Consider the following 22,456-nt stretch of genomic DNA (forward strand, 5'->3'; position numbering starts at 1 on the left):
CAAAAATCTAAATATCACTCAAATAAAATTTTGAATCAATCCAAAAAGTATACAGATCTTTAGATTAATATAACAAAGAAGTGTGTATAGTTTCAAGCAATAATCATAAATTGTTTTTGAGATACGGCGCGACATGTAAAAAAAAACATCCTCTTTTTTACAAAATACTCAATAACTCAAAAATAAAATTTAGAGTCATAACCAAAAAGTATACAGATCTTAAGATTAATATAACAAAGAAGTGTGTAAAGTTTTAAGCAATAATCATAAATCATTTTTGAGATACGGCACAACATGTAAAAACCCCTCCCCCTTTTTTACAAAATACTCAATAACTCAAAAATGAAATTTTGAATCATCACTTAAAAGTATACAGATATTTAGATTAATATAACAAAGAAGTGTGTAAAGTTTTAAGCAATTATCATAAATCGTTTTTGAGATACAGCGTGACATGTAAAAAAAACCCTCCCCCTTTTTTACAAATTACTCAATAACTCAAAAATAAAATTTTGAATCATCACCAAAAAGTATACAGATATTAAGATTAATATAACTAAGAAGCATGTACAGTTTGAAGCAATAATCAAGAATCATTTTTGAGATACGGTGCGACATGTGAAAAAAAACCCACCACCATTTTAGTTACAAAGTGCCGTAACTCAAAACGTTTAAATCCTATTTTCACCAAAAAGTATACAGATCATTTGACCATTATAAGAAACAACTTATTAAGTTTCATGAAATTTGGATAAGTTGTTCTCAAGTTACAGTGCAACATGTTTACGCCGTACAGACGGATGGACACCTGACATTTGTATACCATAATACATCCTGTCAAAATTTTGACAGCATATAACTAGAGGGTCCAAGGACCCTGTGTCGCTCACCTGATATTTTTATTTACAATTGTTGCATGATAAATGCAACTGTTGTACTGTCGTTTAGTTTCAGAGATATAATACTAAAAAATGCATTTGAAACCTGTTTTATTTCAGCCATGTGGGCAGGCAGGGTCATCATACACAGTAGTCCCTGGATATCCTAGTGATGATTTAAACCAAGTTTGTTTAAATTCGACAGTTGTTTCAGGGGAGAATTTTTGTAAAATTTATCTAACAAGAAATGCAAAGTAATGAGAAAGTTGTGAAGTAGTTTTGTTGTTGTGCACCCCCCCCCCCCCCCCCTACTTTGCCAAACAAAACAAAAAGGTAATAAAAAATTATCATAAAAGGGCAATCTATATCCTATTAATGATTTCTGCAAAATTCAGTTGATTGTGCAAGGGTTGTATAGCCAGCTGAGGGTGTTAAAAACTCTCTTTCTTTTGTTGTTGCAGATAGATCTTGACCTGATAAACAATTTTACATGTCAGATTTGCTCTAAATGCTTCGGTTTTTGAGTGATAAGCCAAAAACTGCATTTTACCCCTATGTTCTATTTTTAGCCATGGCAGCCATCTTGGTTGGTTGGCCGGATCACCGGACACAATTTTTAAACTAGATACCCCAATGATGATTGTGGCCAAGTTTGGTTAAATTTGGTCCAGTAGTTTCAGAGGAGAAGATTTTTGTAAAAGATAATTAAGATTTACGAAAAATGGTTAAAAATTGACTATAAAAGGCAATAACTTCTGAAGAGGTCAACAGACCATTTTGGTCATGTGACTTATTTGTAGATCTTACTTAGCTGAACATTTTTGCTGTTTACAGTTTATCTATATCTATAATAATATTCAAGATAATAACCAAAAACAGCAAAATTTCCTTAAAATTACCAATTCAGGGGCAGCAACCTATCAACGAGTTGTCCGATTCATCTCAAAATTTCAGGGCAGATAGATCTTGACCTGATAAACAATTTTACACCTGTCAGATTCGCTCTAAATGCTTTGGTTTTTGAGTTATAAGCCAAAAACTGCATTTTACCCCTATATTCTATTTTTAGCCATGGCGGCCATCTTGGTTGGTTGGGCGGGTCACCGGACACAATTTTTAAACTAGATACCCTAATAATAATTTTGGCCATGTTTAGTTAAATTTAGCCCAGCAGTTTCAGAGGAGAAGATTTTTGTAAAAATTAACGACGACGGACGACGACAGACGTCAAGTGATGAGAAAAGCTCACTTGGCCCTTCGGGCCAGGTGAGCTAAAAATGGGGTCACTCTTCATTTAAGCTCCCAATCTGCCTCCGAAAAAAGCATACATTTTTGTTGATGTCCTTTTTTTCTGTTAAACTACATGTAATAGGAGAAATAGAGGTAATATCTAAATAAAAAAAGAACTAAATTACAGAAATCGCTTAAATTTTACAATTATTTAGTTTCTGTACAGCTTATTGGAAAACAATAATAAAAAATATAGGTCACTGACGAGTTATAAAAGATATCTCAATTTTCATGCCCAAAAATGGCATTTTTGCACCAAAAGGAAATAATTTGGAGCTTTTTCACTGATATAAACACTTTAAAACTCATCTGGAGCCAAACCAAATCGATTTTTTTTGGTTGATTTGTGTACCATATCATAAAGTAATAACTAATAGTGTAATAAATAAAATTTGTGATGAAAAAACAAATTTTAAATTTTTTGCTGAAATTAATGTACCCCAAGCCTTCTTAAATATATTTTCAATACCTACCGAATTCACATTGTTTTCAATAACCACTTAATTAATGTTTAAGTTAACATGATGTCTCCGCCAACAGTTCTAGAAAATAGTACTATGATCTTCAGTTTGTGTTTTGTTCAATAAAAAAGTTTGAATTATTGTAACTTACCCCATCCAAAATCATAAAGAGAGATGCTAATTGCAAAGTCTTCAATGCTAACTTTAAGATTTTCATTACAAGGATCTAGTTGTAATTTAACATTGAAAGAGTGATTTATTATGTTGACATCCAAACAACAGTCCACTGTAGTACAGGATGATAACAGTACACATGTCATTCCTTGATGGAGAATAGGAAGTGCTGTTGTTACAGGACAATCTGAAAATATAATTTGAAATCACTTTTTATTAAAATGTTTGATGGGTGTCAGAGGGGTCCTGATCCAGAAATCCAGAGGTCCTGAATTTAAAAAATATTAAATCCATAAATTCGAAGAAAAAAAAATCCCAGATCCCGAAATCCTGAGCTAAAAACATCCGATCCCAACGTTCCGAAAAAAGGTCCTGCCCCCCTCATGTTTATATCATTAGCACTTTTTCAAGACAGGGTATCTTCAATTTTGAAAGTTTAAAATGCTGACACCTTACTCTTTTTATTATTTGTAAATACTACAGTATTTATAATCTGTTGTACTGGAGAACTAGCTCCCGAAGTGTAATAAAAATTAAAACAAAAAACACATAATGTTGACATTTTTTATAGGCTGCATATGAATGACAAACATTGAGCATATTTTTATTATTTAAGTATTTATTTACCTGTTTTCCAACCATTCATTTCAGGTTGATAAGAAGTCCCATTTCTGTAACAAGAAGGATTCCTCAGGAACTTGGATATTCCAAGATCTCTCAAAACTTTCAAAATTGACAGCTGTGTCAGATTATTAAAATCAAAGCCTCTTACATGTGCCCAATTTTCAAGTGAAAAGTCTAAAAAAAAAAAAATATAGCAATATATACTGAGGGGTCATTATCCATAAATTATTAGAGAGGATCACTTCTCATTTCTTTTTAGTTTTAAAGTAAAATGTCTGTTTCAAGATTGTTCAAAGTTTTAAAAAACATATCTTTATCCTTTGTTATGCATCTACTAGTATATGTTCTTTTGTCAGCAACAACAGGGACTGTTATGACAATAGGATTCATTAAATCTGACTGTTGATTTTCTTGTTTGAACTTATTTTCACATTTTGTCATGCCTGGGGATTTAATAACTTACTATAACATGTATAAGGTATGGGTTTGCACATTGTTGAAAGCCTTATATTGACAATAAGTTGCTAATATTCATGACCTTTGATATCTGGTGGGAATTTGCCTTATTAAAATCAATATTCTTAAATTACAAGTCAAATTCAAAGTCAACATCAATATATCAGAATAAGTTACATACTTCTAATTGCATATCCTTGGTCCCAATCACAAGATGGCTTAGGTAGGCTTGTTTTATCAGCCACAACTCTTTTAATCATACAACGAGGTTCAGTAGATTCCAAGCACACACCAAGGCTCAGAGACACTATATACTCATCTGAAGCTGGCAACTCATCAATAATATACCTAAATGAAGATGTAAGTGTATTTATTGTATAGCAATATAATATTTCCAACAGAAAGTAACCAAAAGTTAGCGTGCAATAAATTCTAATATTGCACTAGTGCAATAAATCCTCAAAATTCATGACGTCATCAATGACAAAATCTTAGTTTAAACCAGTTTATACTTTTAAATATTATATTATTATACAATAAAAGGGTTATTGCATGAATATTGGGGAATATTGTCCCTCGTAGAACATATATATTGCTCTTGCAAGCTAGTGCAATATAAAATTCTACTCGGGACAATATTCCCCAATATTCATGCAATAACCCTATATTATTATCAAAGAAATATATTTACTTCTATATTAATTGGCATTTTATAAATTGTCAACGAAAAAACCCACAATAAAGCAAACAGTTGAATGATATTTTACTTCTAAAAAATGCACATTTAGAATTAATGTTTTATAAAATTTTATATTTATATTAACCCCACAGAATGATATATTCCAATTGCAAAATGACATAGTTTTCAATAGAATTGCTAATTTTACTAAACATGAATTCAAATATATGCACATTGACATAAATAAAGTATAAGAATATCTAAAGGATTGGTTTGAAAATTATGCTTAAATTCATACAGATAATGCATTTATAAATACTTACTGTACTAAGAAAACTCCTTTCAAATAAAGTTGATGCTGTGTCCCTAAAAAAAACCCCAAACATTACAAAATGGTATTGTGTTAAGCATTGAAAGGCAATACTATGAATTGGGATATATCTTTATTTGTCTGCAGTCGTTAATTTAAATATAGCTTTAACAGTAGCATCTTCCATATCTTTAGAAGATAGATTTATGCACAATTCACAGCTTATGTTATTTTCTAGACAAGTATATTTATGGACATACATATCATTTTCTAACATATCTATATCTAGAAACTATATATGTAGGGCAAACAAGCAAGCCAGTCCCACAAGTGTTAAATTTGCATGAATGCAATTAACACCCTCAAAATCCATTGCTAATGATTCATTTGCAAAGAAATATAGTTTTATTAACTAGTCTATATAAATTGTATTTTCATATTTGTACAAAAATATTTTCTTTCAATTTCACTGGGGTAAATGTGATCTCCGTAACTGCAGTTACGTATATCCCAAGATGGCCGACGATGTTTCTGTTCAATATTACTTTTGTGAATTGTGTAATAATCCTGAATTATTTTACGGTAGTACTTGTCTTATCTAAAGTATTAATAAGTTTGAAACTTAAATACAAAGCCTCTTTTCATAGTTCAACCGCTAAATGGAGAAATTATCATTTCAAAAAATCCCGAGGATATGGGTAACTGTATAAGCTGATAACCGTAACTGTAACAAATATTTAGAGAATGATATCCGTAACTGTAACAAATATTTAGAGAATGATATCCGTAACTGTTGAATTGTGTCTCTGCTTCATTCATTATCCTCTATTTAATAGTTCGGACAATCATTTATTTCTGAAATAAAACTGTCATAAATTCGTCAAAATATATGAATTCATCGGGATAAAAAATAATATGCCCACAATGTTATAACAACATTAGAAAAAAACCCACTTTTTAAGACTTCTTCACACTTAGTCCTTTGGATGTTGGATGTGTTATAACTGACAAATTAGTTATAGATGCATGATTTTTTAATAGTTTTTTTTGTTGCTTTGAACTAGCTTTCAGTACTTGCAATTACTCACAAATCTTTGTTTAGAGTCTGTTTGTTTTTTTGATGTACAAGTACCCTCCCACGTTCGCTTTTTTTTGTGTAAAAACTATTTGTATTTGCATTCACATGATGACTTAAGCCTTTTCAACTGATTTTTAAGTCTGCTCTTATGTTGTTTCGTTACACCACTGTCACAGGTTAGGGGAGAATTGGACACCAGGTAACATGTTTATCGTCGCCACATCCTGTATTTGCCTAGGCCTGACACAAATTAGAAGCCTGCAATTCAGTGGTTGTCTTTTGTTACTGTGTTTTTCGTTATTTTTTTTATATTTTTTTTTGCCGAAAATCAGGCCATTAGTTGATTTGTTTGAATTGTGTTACATTGTCCTTTCAAGGCCTTTTATAGCAGACTATGTGGTATGAGCTTTAAGGAGAGTCTCTTTACACTCGTACCACATTATTTTTTTTTATTATATATATGTTCAGGACGAGAAAAAATATAAATACAGTAGGTAAGTCTTGCATGAGAGGCCATCCTGGATGAAGTTGAATAACATTGGACTGCCACGGGAATGGCAGATTGAATAGGGAAAAAAGTTTGTCTTTGCCACATGCCGTTTATGGACCCCTCAGAGAGATCTTACAAGGATTATTAACGTACAAAAAAGCACGGAATTCTCTCTACACGAGGCATCTGATTAAAAAAATGTTCCCATTCTGACCGAACGTGGATGCGTACTTGGGCATCCCAGACAGCAAAACGGACGCCCCACTTTGGCCATTGTTTAGGGGGAGGTAGACCAATGGAGACCATTCTTCCAATCCTGAGACACTCTTGGAGGTCTTGAAATTTAGTGTTTATATACTTGCTGTTTGTCATCTGATCTGACTCACACAAGTTTAGCTAGCTATAGTTACGGTAGAACTTTAATCTACCAGTTTTTTACATTAGGAAATGTTTGTGCCAAATCAAGAATATGACAGTTGTTATAAATTTGTTTGGTGTGTTTGAGATTTAGATATTTGCTTTTGTTTTTGTTTAAGGACTGTCCGTTCTCAATTTTACTTATACTTCATCTATTAAAAGCTACCAAATTTCCGCCCTCTATCTCACAATTCATGCTACTGACTATATAGTTACCATTAAAACGTTTAATCTCGCCGCAAATGTTTGCACCTGTCCTAAGTCAGGAATCTGATGTACAGTAGTTGTCATTTGTTTATGTAATATGTACAGTAGTTGTCGTTTGTTTATGTAATTCATACGCGTTTCTCGTTTCTCGTTTTTTTTTAATATAGATTCGACCGTTGGTTTTCCAGTTTGAATGGTTTTACACTAGTAATTTTGGGGCCCTTGACAGCTTGTTGTTCGGTGAGAGCAAAGGCTCTGTGTTGAAGGCCGCACATTGACCTATAATGGTTTACTTTTAAAGTTTTTTAAATTGTTATTTGGATGGAGAGGAACTCACACGACATCTTCCTATATCTATATAGAAATACAGAATTGGAAGCCTGATCAATATTTTCACATATATAATTTTAAGTCTTCGAAGAACATTTCTGATTAAAATATATTACACTTTTAATAACCAGAGACATTTATTTCATACCAAACATGATTGAATTGTTTAGAAATAAAATCAGTTACGAATATCAAAATTTTCAGTTACGGATATCATTAAAAATTTATTTACTTCAGTTACCCATATCAACACGATATTTTAGATGGCTGTTTTCTCCATTTAGCAGTCGAATTATGAATAAAACACTTAGTATTTCAATTTCAAATTTAGTTATACGTTACAAAAGACTCGAAATACCAAAGAACAATACATTACTATTACAAAATTGACAAAAGAAATATTGAATAGAAACATCCTCCGCCATCTTTGGATATACGTAACTGCAGTTACGGAGATCACATTTACTCCAGTGAATTTACAAAGATTAAAGGTCGCATCTGTTCTTTAATTGTTGAGTATTTCCTTGGTTTCTTAAATCTTAATATAATTTGAAATTATGTAAAATTAAATATTCTTACCATAGACATAATTAACCAGTGATTCATTGTAGACAAACCTCTCTATACGAATGGTTAATTGGAAATTGCATGCATCAATTTCAAAAGAGAAGTCAAATGACCTTCCTAGAGACAGAGCTTCCACACAACACTTTATTCCTGTACATGTATCCATAATAATACATGTAGTTTCTCCCCTATTCAAGTATGGAAGTGCTAAATACTTTGGACATTCTGAAATACAAAAAGAGGTATCAATACCAAGTAACTTGATGATCAATCCTCTTATCTAGAAATAAAAAATAGCAGGTCATATTATATTTTCCTAATTTCTATTTTTGCCTTACAAATCATTTTGCTGTTGCATATTATTTTAATCATCTACATAATATTTTGAATTCTGCTCGTCATTGTAAATGCAAGGGGATGAGGACAAATACAATGATGGAAGACAAAAACAACATATATGCTTCTTTAATACTCTAGTTCAGGGAAAGCTTGTTCGCGACCTCGAATTCTGAGTGGGTCAAGCGTTTAACTAAAATTCCTGCGAGAATATGCGAGATTTGGATAAACTAGGGGCAAAGTCATATATGGTACACATCAATATTCGGTGTTTAATAGGCGTTTATTAGGACGCCTGCCGCTTTCCCGTTTACCTGTGAAGTCGTTGAGTGTCATCTGTTTTTTGTTTGTTTATGTTTATGTGAAATAAAGTAAAATAAATAATATTTTGAAAAATTTTGGGACATAGTGTTTAAAAATTACGGGAGAAAATTGGAAAAGAAATTTGAAATTACTGCTTGCAAATAGCCAAAACAAAATGTTTGATAAAAAAGGAACGAGGTCCTTCAAGTCCCTGGAAGCTGTTAAGAACTTTGAAGAAGTTTATGTGCAGAAATATAATTTTTTGTCGATTGAGAATAATTTCCAGAAACATGCTGGCGTAATGGCATTAATTGCCAAAACAGTATATCATACAATGGTGACACTACATAATTTATTCTCTTTAGCTTTTTTTCGGGATAAACAACCTAAACCATATGATTGTCATGTAAGACGGAGAAAAGTTGTTGCTGGTCATAACACATAGTCGTAATGAATGATATTATGCGATGTATTCAATAAAAAATAAACATCATGGCTTCATAAATGTTATGTTTTCAATATTGTATAAATAATTTGACCGTTAAACATTGGTACAGTATATATACGTTCCTTGTTCAAACCATAATAAAATAAGTTCCCATAAAATCAAACAGCTACAAATCGTCATATGGAATTAAAATCTTAGCAAAAAAGCCACACCCACTTATAAGATATATACAATGTCTTTACTCTGACTGTTGCATTTTGAACAAAGAAGTCCAGCGCAATGTAGAACAAAATAGTTTCAACATTCATATATCATTATCATGATCTTGACCTGCATGGATATGCATTTAACTTGCAACTGGACTATTACACAAAACGGTTATTGATGACTGCACGAAAATCTTTAACCTCAGACAAAACATGAAATTAACTGTTCAGGAAAAACGAAGTCCATCTAGTAGTAAAATACGGAAAAATGAAAATAAATATTTGCAAAATTTTGCCCTGGATACTGTATTTTGGACATAAAGAAGCTCCCAATTTCCCGAAATTCCATTATGTTTGACAACGATTTTGATGTAAAACAAAACTTTAACCACAAACTGAACCTAAATGCTGAATTAGGGATGGGGGTCTTTTTTCTATAGTAATTGTAGTATAACAAAAAAAAATTGCATTTAGTATCATTTTTCTACCTACTAACGTGAGTTTTCTGACACAGAAATAAATATACGACAGAACTGTTCATTAAAAGTATGTAATCAAATGCCAAACTATATATATATTGTAGTATAACAACAAAAAATCACATTTAGTATCATTTTTCTACCTACTAACGTGAATTTTCTGACACAGAAATATATGTGTGTGTGAAAATTTACTTTCTGAAGATACAACAAAAAAATATAAAGATTTTTTTTTCTGTTTAAGATCTTAACAAATCTCTCATTGAAATTAACTAGATATTCTGTATACAATATTATGTATGCTTCACAATATATCAAAATAAAATGCTGAACGACCCAGATCCCCCTCCTTTCAAAAATTGTCAATATCTGATGCATTTGAATTAAGCACAAAAAATTTATGTAAAGACACGCATGCAATCAGGGCTAGCATTTTGAACATATATTTTAATGGAACAAGAACATGATTACGATTATTAAGGGTATATTAATTGTCTCTAACTGTCGCCTGGTGAGATTAATAGTTTAAGGTAAAAATTTATGATACCATATGGCCTGGGTGTTGATTGACTTTTATTTTTATGACCTAAGATCAGTTCCTCAAATATGGTAATGAAATAGCACCCGTACCTTCTTGAATATACAGACGATCTGCTAAGTGAACATCACAGCATGAATCTCTCCATTTTTGCGTAAAGGTAACACTCAAAGTCGGGTGACATATATCAAACCGTTCCTTTTGTAATTAAGATTATTTAACATAACGGTCAAAATAGCCTGTTTTAATATGTCAGTGGAATCTTCAGCTTTAGAAGAATGTAACAAACTTTGTATTTATAAACGATATAAAGTAGTATTTGGTTTTGAAAGATACTTATATTTTCATTGTAATGTATCTATATTAACAAAATTGTGTAGCGGCACACTTAGATTAAATGTTGAAGTTGGTCGTTATCTGAATACTCAAAGAGAAAATAGAATTTGTATATGTTGCAATATGAATGTTTTGGAGGACGAATATCATTTCGTTTTATCATGTCCAACGTATAGATCTGTGCATATAGAATTTTATATTTATTCTACTATTCTTGGCCAAATCGGCACAAGTTAGATAATTTATTCTTAATCTCTAACAGTAAAACTATGCATTTATTCAAATGCAGCCGCTTGGAAAATTAGATCACATATAAAGTCATAATATTATTGTATACTCTGTAACTTCTGTTCTCTGCTGCCTTTTGTTTGTCATATGTTGTATATATTTTGGTTTGCCATAGCATGTGAAAATAAAGTATGCATTAATCTGACTACAGTAATAACGATGCCGATCTGATAAATCAATAAACTGATAATGCCCACAGTTTATCAAATCTCGTATCTAATTAGTCGATAACGCAAAATCACGATCGATCTTGCACATGCGCATTGTTTCCCTGAACTAGAGTATTTTCATTTATTCCAACATTTTTTAAGAACATTCTAAAAATTGTTTATAGCCTCTAACTTTAGCATAGAGGCAATAGTTGGTTCAGTTTTTTTATTTATTTATAAACAATTAATTCTTCAACACTTACATATATTCAAGCTTTTAGGAAAAAAAGATGAAGGTAGTGAGAAGGGGGAGGGGGGGGTTGGGGGGGGTAGGAGGGGTCCTGATCTCGAAATCCCAGGCTTAAAAACACGAATTCTTGAGGTCAAATTAATGAAAATTGTTAGTAAACAGCTGCACCATGAGCGCATGATACACCCATCATCTTGTGTAGCAGTTTTATGTAAAATCATAAATGGTTTCTGAGAAAGTTTTAAGCAATAACCATATATTGTTTTTGAGATATGGCAGGACATGTGAAACCCCTCCTGCATTTTTTTTTTTTTACAAAAAACTAAATATCACCAAAATAAAATTTTGAATCAAAACCAAAAAGTATACAGATGTTTAGATTAATATAACAAAGAAGTGTGTAAAGTTTTAAGCAATAATCATAAATTGTTTTTGAGATACGGCGCGACATGCAAAAAAAAACCTCCCACTTTTTTATAAAATACTGAATAACTCAAAAATGAAATTTTGAATCATCACCAAAAAGTACATAGATCTTAAGATTAATATAACTAAGAAGTGTGTAAAGTTTTAAGCAATAATAAAAAATTGCTTTTGAGATAAGGTGCGACATGTGAAAAAAACACACCCCTGTTTTAATTACAAAGTGCAGAAACTCAAAAAGTTTTAATCTTATTTTCACCAAAAAGTATACAGATCATTTGACCATCATAAGAAAAAACTATTTAAAGTTTCATGAAATTTGGATAAGTGGTTCTCAAGTTTAGGCGACATCTTTACACCGGACAGATGGACACAGGACAATTGTATACCATAATATGCCCCCGGGTATATAAAAATTGACTATAAAGGGCAATAACTCCTTAAGGGGTCAACTGACCATTTTGGTCATGTTTGCACATCTTACTTTACTGAACATTATTGCTGTTTACAGTTTATCTCTATCTATACAGTCAAACCTGAGTAAACCAGACCCTGAATAAACCAGTTTCCTTTCCATTCTGGCTGAAAATTAAAGTCCTGTTTTTATCCCTTCAAAGTCTTTGTTAAATACCCTTTGTAAACCGGACCCTGCATATTCTGAATTCTGGTCTTATGATGCAGTCCCAATAGTTCTAATTATATCAATTATAACCTGTCAAAACCGGTTTGTCTAATTAATTTTTAAATGATCGATATGCAATGAAAACATTTGTTTATACAATATATGGCTTTCCAGGATAATCAATTGCCAGGTGTTAAACTGTGAACTTACAATCGGACAGTAGTGAGCTGTATTATTTATAAAACACTATAAACGTGTTAATTAATCTAAAAGACACGCCCAATATTTCTCGGATTGAACTTACGTTGGAACTTGGATTTTTTTTTTTCAAATCATGGAGTAAGAAATTTACATCGTGTTTTCGAAATCCTGGGTTCCCTGTTATGAAACTGTAAACGAATGACCCTGATAATGAAAAACACTCGGATGACAACAATCAATGTGCAGTGTACACTGTACTACCATGTTTCGATTGTGATGACATTTCATTTGATAATATTCTGGCTTTCAAATCAGCCATACCAACATTGGAAATTAACGATTATGGAAGTAAAAAAAAAACTTTCGTGTTACAATCCAAACAACACGAGTATTATGATGCAAATGAAAACAAATAGAAAGTGAAATTGACAAGTTGGAGACTTTATGCTACCGAGGTCCATTTGACATACGAAGATATGTAAAACACGGTTGAAATATTATTTCTATTTAATTCTAGGCACAACCAGTTTCTGAAATTTTTACAGCCAATGAATATGAAGATTCAAAACAATGATCATACAAAGTAATTACGTTATTGCGTTTTGTATTTTAATTTATCAGTCTTTACATTTTTTTGTAGTTTACAATCTGACAGAACTTTTACATGCAATATATCAGACGTCACATGTAATTTACTTCCGGTCAAAACGGAAACGTGAATAAACCCGCTCACTGTCCAAACCGGACCTTTTTCATAGTCCCGTAGCTGGCCCGTTTATACAGGTTTTACTGTAATAGTATTCAAGGTAATAACCAAAAACGACAAAATTTCTTTCAAAATTACCAAATGGGGGCGGCAAGCTAACAACAAGTTCTCCAATTCATCTGAAAATTTCATAGCAGATAGCTATTGACTTGATTAACAATTTAACCGCATGACAGATTTTCTCTAAATGCTTTGGTTTCAAAGTTAAAAGCCAAAATCTACATTTTCCCCCTATGTTCTATTTTTAGGCATAGTGGCCATCTTGGTTGGTTGGCTAGGTTACAGCACACATTTTTAAAACTAAAAACCCTAATAAAGATTATGTTAAGTTTGGTTAAATTTGGCCCAGTAGTTTCAGAGGAGAAGATTTTTGTAAAAGATTACAAAAATTTACGATAAGTTGGTAAAAAATGACTATAAAGGGAACTCCTTAAGGGGTCAACTGACCATTTTGGTCATGTTGACAAATTTGTAGATCTTACTTTCCTGAACATTATTGCTGTTTACAGTTTATCTCTCTATCTATCATAATATTCAAGATAATAGCCATAAACAGCAAAATTTCCTTACAATTACCAATTCAGGGGCAGCAACCCAACAACTAGTCCGATTCATCTGAAAATTTCAAGGCAGATACATCTTGACTTGATAAACAATTTGACATGAAATTCAGATTTGCTCTAAATGCTTTGGTTTCAGAGTTATAAGCCAAAATCTACATTTTACCCCTATGTTCTATTTTTAGCCATGGTGGCCATCTTGGTTGGTTGGTGGTTCATCGGACACATTTTTTTTAAACTAGAAACCCCAATGGTGATTGTGGCCAAGTTTGGTTAAAGTTGGCCCAGTAGTTTCAGAGGAGATGATTTTTGTAAAAGTTAACGATGACGGACGCTAAGTGATCAGAAAAGCTCACTTGGCCCTTTGGGCCAGGTGAGCTAAAAAGTTGAATCTAGACATCTTGAAATTTCGAAAAAAAAATTCCCAGATCTTGAAAGGGTCAATCCCAAAATACTGACCTTAAAAACATCCAATCCCAAAGTCCTGCCCCATCTAGTGACACTGATTTCTGTAGCAAAGGGAGGTAATATTTTGTATTTTTTACACACTAGTCATGTTAACCTTCAAAATAGTTATCCAATATCCTTACCTTTTATCCAACCATCACTTGTTAGTCCCCATGGTGTATTCAATCTTTCACATGAATATTCATTCAAGAAAGATGAAGCATCAAGTTCTTCAAGAAACTGATAAATCATATACTCTTTCAACACATCTGTTAGAATTATATCTCTATCTGACATCCATTTAGTTAGAGAAAAGTCTGCAAAATAGTAAAAAGTAAAGCATGGAAGGTCATCAAATACATAGAAAAATTTTTGAAACTTGAAATGAGGTGAGTTTTGACTACTATTGAAGACATGTTTCTGACTTGCAGACGGAAATAAAAAGGCATAGTTGTCAACACCTTGCAATGAAAAAACATGTAATAACATAACAAGACATACAAAACTGTGTGTAAAAATTTGTGCCATTCTTTATTTCTCTGAAAATCACCCAATATGAAGATGATTTACAAAGGTGCAAAAAGTACAAAAAGAACCATTTATTTGGCCACTGATCCCATTTTTTAATTCACAATAACCCTTTCACTGATAGCTGCCCTGACAAAAAGCTACTCTTAGACAATGGCTTCCCTTCATTTTATTCACTTACACCATGCACACTTTCATAAACAAGAATGTGTTCCTAGTACATGGATGCCTAATCCACATTATCATTTTCTATGTTCAATGGACCGTGAAAATTGGGGAAAATCTCTAATTTGGCATTAAAATTAGAAAGATCATATCATAGGGAACATGTGTACTAAGTTTCAAGTGATTGGACTTCAACTTCATCAAAAACTACCTCGACCATAACCCTTGTTTGCAATGTTTTAAGCAGGAAATGTAAAAGAGGTATTCCGATCCGAGTAAAACAGGACTCATCACCTGTCTGCAGCTTGAATCCCAGTAAACCAGGATTCCTCAGCGAAAAGGGTTAACCTTACATCAGTTAACAGGGAGTAAATTTTACTTCATAACTTGAATATCTCACCTCTGACAATAAAGTCTTCATGGAATTTACATTGTTGTTTTGGTAAGAGCGCATTATTCAGAATATTCCCGATTTCATCTTCACAAGTACTGTTAGCATCAAAACAAACTGACACATTCATACTGACGATAAACATCTTGTCATCTGGCAAATCATCTATTGTAAAACTGTAAAGTAAAATATTTTCAAAAACTGAATGTACAAATTCAATGAGATATAAGTGATTTAATTTTTTTTATATCCACTGCAATAACTGACTTTAATGTAACTTTTTTTTCCATCTGGAAATAAAAGTACAAAACACTTTGAAAGTTGATTTTGCTTTTGAAATAAAAAAATATTAGAAAAATACCTACTGCATATTCATGATTCCCATCAATGATACAGTTAAAGTTGTCCCTGAAAAGATAGAACATTAATTAGTTATATAATATAAAGGAAGAAAGTCATTCATTTCATAAAACATTCATAATAGTATATTAGAACACAAAAACACAGTTATCTTTTTTTCCTAAAGTCATAGAAGGGTTGGCTGAAATAGTATAAAAAAAATGCTATGAGAGGACAGACTATAAGACATAATGCCCCTAGGTGGGGCATACAAAATGCTTTGGAAACAATTAGTTTTCTCTTACCCAAATCATAGTCTTGCAGGCTTCTCTTAAATAGCATCTGTTCAATACCAACTGTCAGTCTATGGTAACAAGGATCAATGTCCAAGTAAATGTGGAATGATTTATCCAGCAGCTCCACATCCATACAGCAATCCACACTGGTACATGTATCAGACAGACTACAAACAATGTTGTCTGGCAAACTTGTTCCTGTGTTGATACTATGAGGACATGCTAAAATTTACATTAATTAAAGTAGATACATATGTTTTCTTTCTATTAATGCAAACTACTGAAGTATATGTTGATTTTTAAACTAATGTTGAAATAAAGAAAAAAGTATTACTATAATCTGTTATGACCCACAAATTTAGCTTTATGACAATTTTTATGTTGACACTTAAAATAACATTTAGTGCATTAAATGTCAAAATAAGATTGAAAAGAGAGTGTTTTTTTACAAAATGATACATTGAAATAGATTATTGGTTTGTACTTTTATATATATGTACACATATTGTGTCCAAATGAATATGATTTGACAGTTACTTCGTGCTCCACCAAATATAATTAATTTTGAGCAACTTTTGAAAACTGCTTTTAATTTCAAATCAACAATATTATGTTTTAGTATATTTATATATATAAGAGCTATTTTCCTAATATATGTAAAACAAGACTTCGGTTAGCTTGCTTGCTTTGTTTGTATATTGTGCAATTGTTATTGTAATTGGGATAATGGGAAAATTGAGATATAATATATACAAGTTTGACTGTGTCTATATATATTGTATGAAAATGGCAATCTTAATTACAAAGCTTAAGTAAACATTTATACAAACAAAGCAAGCAAGCCAACAAAAGTTTTACTCTACAAGCTCTAAGAAATTAGCTGTAACAGAAGATGAGTATCTCTTACTGCTGTTCCATCCATCTGTGGACCGTGGTAAATACTGAGGACTGCTACTATTACACTGGTTATTTTCATAATACTTAGAAACACCAATTTCTTCAAGTAAATCTGTCAAAGCTTGTCCATGTAAAGTTGAATTTGCTAGGTATCCACTTTCACTTTCCCATTTCCTCAATGTAAAATCTGTACAAAGAAACAACATCATGAAATATTTCAAGTGATACATGTTAATAAACAGCTGCGCCATGAGCGCATGATACGCCCGAGGTCTTGTGTGGAAGTTTTATGCAATAATTATAAATAGTTTCTGAGAAAGTTTAAAGCCATAACCATATATTTGAGACATGGCGGGACATGTGAAACCTCCACCCTGTTTTTTTTTTTACAAAAAACTAAATATCACTAAAATAAAATTTTCACTCATCACCAAAAAGTATACAGATCTTTAGATTAATATAACAAAGAAGTGTGTTAAGTTTTAAGCAATAATCATAAATTGTTTTTGAGATACAGCACAACAATAAAAAAAAAAACCTCCCCCTTTTTTACAAAATACTCAATAACTAAAAAAGAAATTTTGAATCATCACCAAAAGTATACAGATCTTTAGATTAATATAACAAAGACATGTGTAAAGTTTTAGGCAATAATCATGAATAGTTTTTGAGATACGGCACGACATGTAAAAAATCCCTGCCCGTTTTTTACAAAATACTCAATAACTCAAAAATGAAAATTTGAATCATCACCAAAAAGTATAGATATTAAGGTTAATATAACTAAAAAGTGTATAAAGTTTTAAGCCATAATCAAGAATCGTTTTTGAGATACGGTGCGACAAGTGAAAAAAACACACCCCTGTTTTAGTTACAAAGTGTCGTTACTCAAAAAGTTTAATCTTATTTTCACCAAAAAGTATACAGATCATTTGACCATCATAAGAAACAACTATATTAAGTTTCATGAAATTTGGATAAGTCGTTCTCAAGTTACGGTGCGACATGTTTACGCCGGACAGACAGACGGACACCGGACATTTGTATACCATAATACGTCCTGACAAAATTTTGATGGGCGTATAAAAAGGATAAACAGGATGTGGTTTAATTAAACTTTTACAAAATCCTTTTTGTTTTAAAACAAATAATCATAAATTTTTGTGATGTTTTTATTATTGCGAAAATAGTTAGGGGGTAGATTTTGCACAAATTAAATTTGCATATTTAATTTTTAAACCAATATTTATATGCATCATTTCCTGTAATCACAATAAATAATCAAGCATTCTTTCGTCCATTGTTTAACAATGTGATAAAAGATTCAAGAAAAAATTTCTGAATTTATAGTAATTATCATAAGAAATGCATTAGCAATAATCTGAATAGATACCTTGATGCATGAATGACTTCTTCCATTCACAAACTTTTTTTTCCAGTATAACATTTTCTAGGATTGAAGTGCTGTATTCACATATTGTTTTAGAATCCCAACATATGCTTATTTTCATGTTGATGACATAGATGTTCCTTCCAGACAAGTCTTCAATTTGGAAACTACAAATAATAACATATCATATTGTAATGGTGACAAAGCAATGCCATTCAAAACTCTGCTGAAATTTCTTATTTTACAAATTTTTTCCACAAATTCTGCTCAGTAAACCACAAACTAACAAACATATGTTTTCTTTACAGTTATCTGTTCTTGAGATTTAAGTCAGGACAAGATTCAAAATAGAAAGAGGAATATACAAAAGAAATTAATCACCTCCATTTTGCCGTCAATTTTGCATGATTGGGCAGCAGTTGTTGTTTGTGCTGTGTAACCTATTTGTTTTTTTGTTGTACATAAATTAGCTGGGATGTATTTTTCTCATTTGAATTGCTTTAAATTTTGTAATTTTTCGGCCTTTTATAGCTGACTATGCAGTATGTTCTTTATTGAGGGTCATTCAGTGATCTGTATGGCAATTAAATCATATCTTTTTTTTTAAATTTATTTCATCAAGATAGCTCACCTTAGTTGAAATATTCCCCCAAGGTTAACATCATACTGTTTTTCTAAAATAAAAGAAGGGATACAAATATGAGTGACAACATAACTTTTTTAAGTAGAAGCACCAAGAGGATTATATCATATCCCAGTCATACCTGCCAACTGTCACTATTTGCGGGGGATTTCCCCCTGGGAGGCTCCCAAATTAAAATTTTGAAAGAGCAATTTTGTCCACAATATTTAAACAGAACAATTAATTTTACAATGACTTATTAAAGGCTTATAACAGTATTAAGATGCCCAAAAACAACATGAAAATGTATTTGAAGGTCCCCTTCAAAAACTAGGACTATGACAGCCATCTTGCACCCCCATGGGCATTTTGAAAAGTTGGGAGGTATGAATTCCCTTGCTAATAAAACTTTATGACTATCATTTTTAGCTCACCTGGCCCGAAGGGCCAAGTGAGCTTTTCTCATCACTTGCGTCCGTCGTCGTCGTTAACTTTTTACATTTTGAACTTCTTCTAGAGAACCACTGAATGGAATGAAACCAAACATGACATGAATGTTCCTTATGAGGTGCTGACCAAGTGTTGTTACTTTGTAGCTGATCCATCATCCAAGATGGCCCCCAGCGGGGAACTTAGTTTAACAAAGGACCCTATGGGAAATGCATACAAATGACTCTTTTAGAGAACCACTGAATGGAATGAAACCAAACATAGCATGAATGTTCCTTATGAGGTGCTGACCAAGTGTTGTTACTTTGTCACCATTGCAACATCCAAGATGGCCACCAGTGGGGGGACTTAGTTTAACATAGGACCCTATGGGAAATGCATACAAATGACTTGTTTTAGAGAATCACTGAATGGAATAAAACAAAACATAGCATGAATGTTCCTTATGGGGTGCTGACCAAGTGTTGTTACTTTGTCACCATTGCAACATCCAAGATGGCCACCAGTGGGGGGACTTAGTTTAACATAGGACCCTATGGGAAATGCATAAGTCTTCTTCTAAAGAACCACTGAATTGAATGAAATCAAACATAGCATGAATTTTCCTTTCCATATTAGGTGCTGGCCAAGTGTTGGTACTTTTAGCCAAATTCTATATTTTTTTATATGATTTCAAAAACCCAAGTAGAATCAGGTGAGCGATACAGGCTCTTGAGAGCCTCTAGTTTTATTATAATAATCATCTTAAAATTTAGCTTTACTGAAAGAAAACATCACATTACATCACATATTGGCAAATATAAAAGTTTATAGAATTAAAATAACAGCAAGTCTTGACTGATAAATGTTGAAAATCTAAGCATACAAACTATATAAAATGAAATTTTTTTATGAAGCTACAGTTAACATATAATACTTACTCCAAATAAAATCAAGAAGAGACTTCGAAAATTTATAATCTTCGATACCAACATCCATATTATTATTACAGGAATCTATATGAATGAATACATTGTAGCTTTTAAGCGTCTTCTCATCATAGACACAACAGTCCACAGAATTACACTGTTCATTGATATAACATTTGACAGGTCCATTTAATGGTTCTGTGCTAATAAATGTTGAACAATCTGAAAAACAAACAAAAATAATTATATAATCTGCCAACACCAAGATTGTTATGCAGCTTATGTTGTAAATTTAAAAATGCAATACTCAGAAAACATTTTGAAGAATGTAAAAATTAAAAAGTCGTTCTAGAACATACTGTAAACCTTAAAAAATCTAAATCTCAGCAGCCAACAAAATATGAGGTCATTCTCAGCAACAGTCTTTAAGAAATAGGTAAATAAATATTGTTTTAAGTTAATTCAACTTATTCAGAGAATTTTAAAAATTCAATGCCATGTTTCTGTTTTGGGTTCTAAGAATACATTGAATCGTTTTAATGAAAATTGAAAGCAGCAAACTTGAGATACATTGCAAAATATAATAGATTGAAATACAATGTTTTATTACATCAGTCATTACAAAAGTGCACAGAAATAACCTACTTGACTGTAAGATATAGTCATCTACACTGTCAAAACATGTGTTCTCTTCCAAGTAAAATCCTATCCCAGTTTCTTCATTCAACTGTAAAATCAGGTCATGGTCAGAAATATCATGAAGGTTCAGTCTCTCATTTCGCCAATTCCTGTACACAAAATCTAAAAATTGAAGAGGTTCAGTTAATTAATGTTCCAGTCTTTGAAAAAGTTTAATTAAGCTATTATACATTTTACATCTTCATGTACTGAGTGACAGTAACCATACTTGTTTTTTCCAGTTTGAAATGTTTCACACTTGTCATTTTGGGGTTCTTTATTTCTTACTGTTCGATGTGAGCCAATACTCTGTGTTGAAGGTCATACTTTGACCTCTGACCTAGTTATTCATTTTTTACACATTGTGACTTGGATGGAGAGTTTTCTCATCAGTACTCATACCATATCTTCTTATTTATAATGCATGAAGATAACTAATGGCTCCAAAGATGATATATATCTCATCTGCATTTTTGACGAATAACATTATCACTTTGCTGGAAATTAAAAAAATTGTTAGATATACTTTAATGTTGTCTTGCATTATATTTTGAATATATTTTGTCTTTTCTGTCATTGCAAAAATTTATATAATACTTACTAGATAATGTATAGTTCTGTCTCCAATCACACTCTTCTTTAGGCAGGTCAACATTATCAAGTATTGTTATATGCTGTAAACATGGTTCTCTAAATGACATACATACTTCAAGTGACACTGATAATCTATACTTCTTAGCAAAGTGTAAATCATGTATCTGATAGCTGAAAGGGTAATTTGAAAAAAAAGAAGACAGATAACATAGAAATAAATTGTTATGAAGGTTTGAATGATAGGGCTGTCCCATCATTGATACATTGAATTGATTGATTGTTGATGTTTAATGTCACAAACGGATGCACAACCCAAATGTGATGTATTTTGTTGCTTTTTGTTTGCTATGGTCTTGTTGTTGTTGGTTATTATTTGGCTTATCAATTTGATTGTCCCCTTAGTATTTTGAGTAATCTAACATATTTTCAAAACAAAAATTAGCAGTACATGCTGACAAAACAATACTGAACAAAACAAAAAACAAAAAAATGTCATACATCTTACTGCTTATCAAATATAAATAACTTAGGCACACATAAATCTCACATTTACTTAGTAACACTTTATTCAGGTTTTTCAAATACAAAACTGATGTTAAGGCCTTTTTTTTTTAATTAGTTGGTTTACGGATCCGCCGACCCGATTTTGTTTAAAAGTGAAATAAAATAAAAATTTTGATTTCGTGTTGTTTTTTATTCCGCCGACCCGATTTTTCGAGTGCTGTGAATAAAAAAATCTGAGGCGTTCCAAAACGTTTTGTCTGTGTCAATAAAGCGTTTGTAGTGAACGGCGTATTTTGAAAAGCTTCGAAATGACGCAGACGAATTCAAAAACCCAACGAGGGAGGACCATGGAGTCTGACGGCTTCATCTACTTTCAGTTGA

General features: G+C 31.8%; 2 protein-coding genes across 2 annotated transcripts in view; both read right to left on the reverse strand.

Annotated features, from left to right (window-relative positions):
* The window catches only part of LOC139501253 (uncharacterized), a 599,145-nt gene that overhangs the window by 398,114 nt on the left and 178,575 nt on the right, over window positions 1–22,456 (reverse strand). The window lies entirely within an intron of this gene.
* LOC139500299 (uncharacterized) overlaps window positions 1–22,456 on the reverse strand; it is a 221,066-nt gene that overhangs the window by 133,998 nt on the left and 64,612 nt on the right. The window contains exons 55-69 of the mRNA XM_071289042.1: window positions 21,579–21,742; window positions 20,945–21,100; window positions 20,312–20,521; window positions 18,951–18,993; window positions 18,323–18,486; window positions 16,940–17,116; window positions 16,042–16,254; window positions 15,763–15,805; window positions 15,407–15,573; window positions 14,457–14,630; window positions 7,974–8,186; window positions 4,886–4,928; window positions 4,065–4,231; window positions 3,431–3,601; window positions 2,781–2,990 (exon numbers count right to left, since the gene is read on the reverse strand). Of these exons, the coding sequence (XP_071145143.1) occupies window positions 2,781–2,990; window positions 3,431–3,601; window positions 4,065–4,231; window positions 4,886–4,928; window positions 7,974–8,186; window positions 14,457–14,630; window positions 15,407–15,573; window positions 15,763–15,805; window positions 16,042–16,254; window positions 16,940–17,116; window positions 18,323–18,486; window positions 18,951–18,993; window positions 20,312–20,521; window positions 20,945–21,100; window positions 21,579–21,742 (2,315 nt within the window). The remainder of the gene's footprint in view (window positions 1–2,780; window positions 2,991–3,430; window positions 3,602–4,064; window positions 4,232–4,885; window positions 4,929–7,973; window positions 8,187–14,456; window positions 14,631–15,406; window positions 15,574–15,762; window positions 15,806–16,041; window positions 16,255–16,939; window positions 17,117–18,322; window positions 18,487–18,950; window positions 18,994–20,311; window positions 20,522–20,944; window positions 21,101–21,578; window positions 21,743–22,456) is intronic.

This window comes from Mytilus edulis, chromosome 13 (genome assembly GCF_963676685.1).
Source record: "Mytilus edulis chromosome 13, xbMytEdul2.2, whole genome shotgun sequence".
NCBI lineage: Eukaryota > Metazoa > Mollusca > Bivalvia > Mytilida > Mytilidae > Mytilus > Mytilus edulis.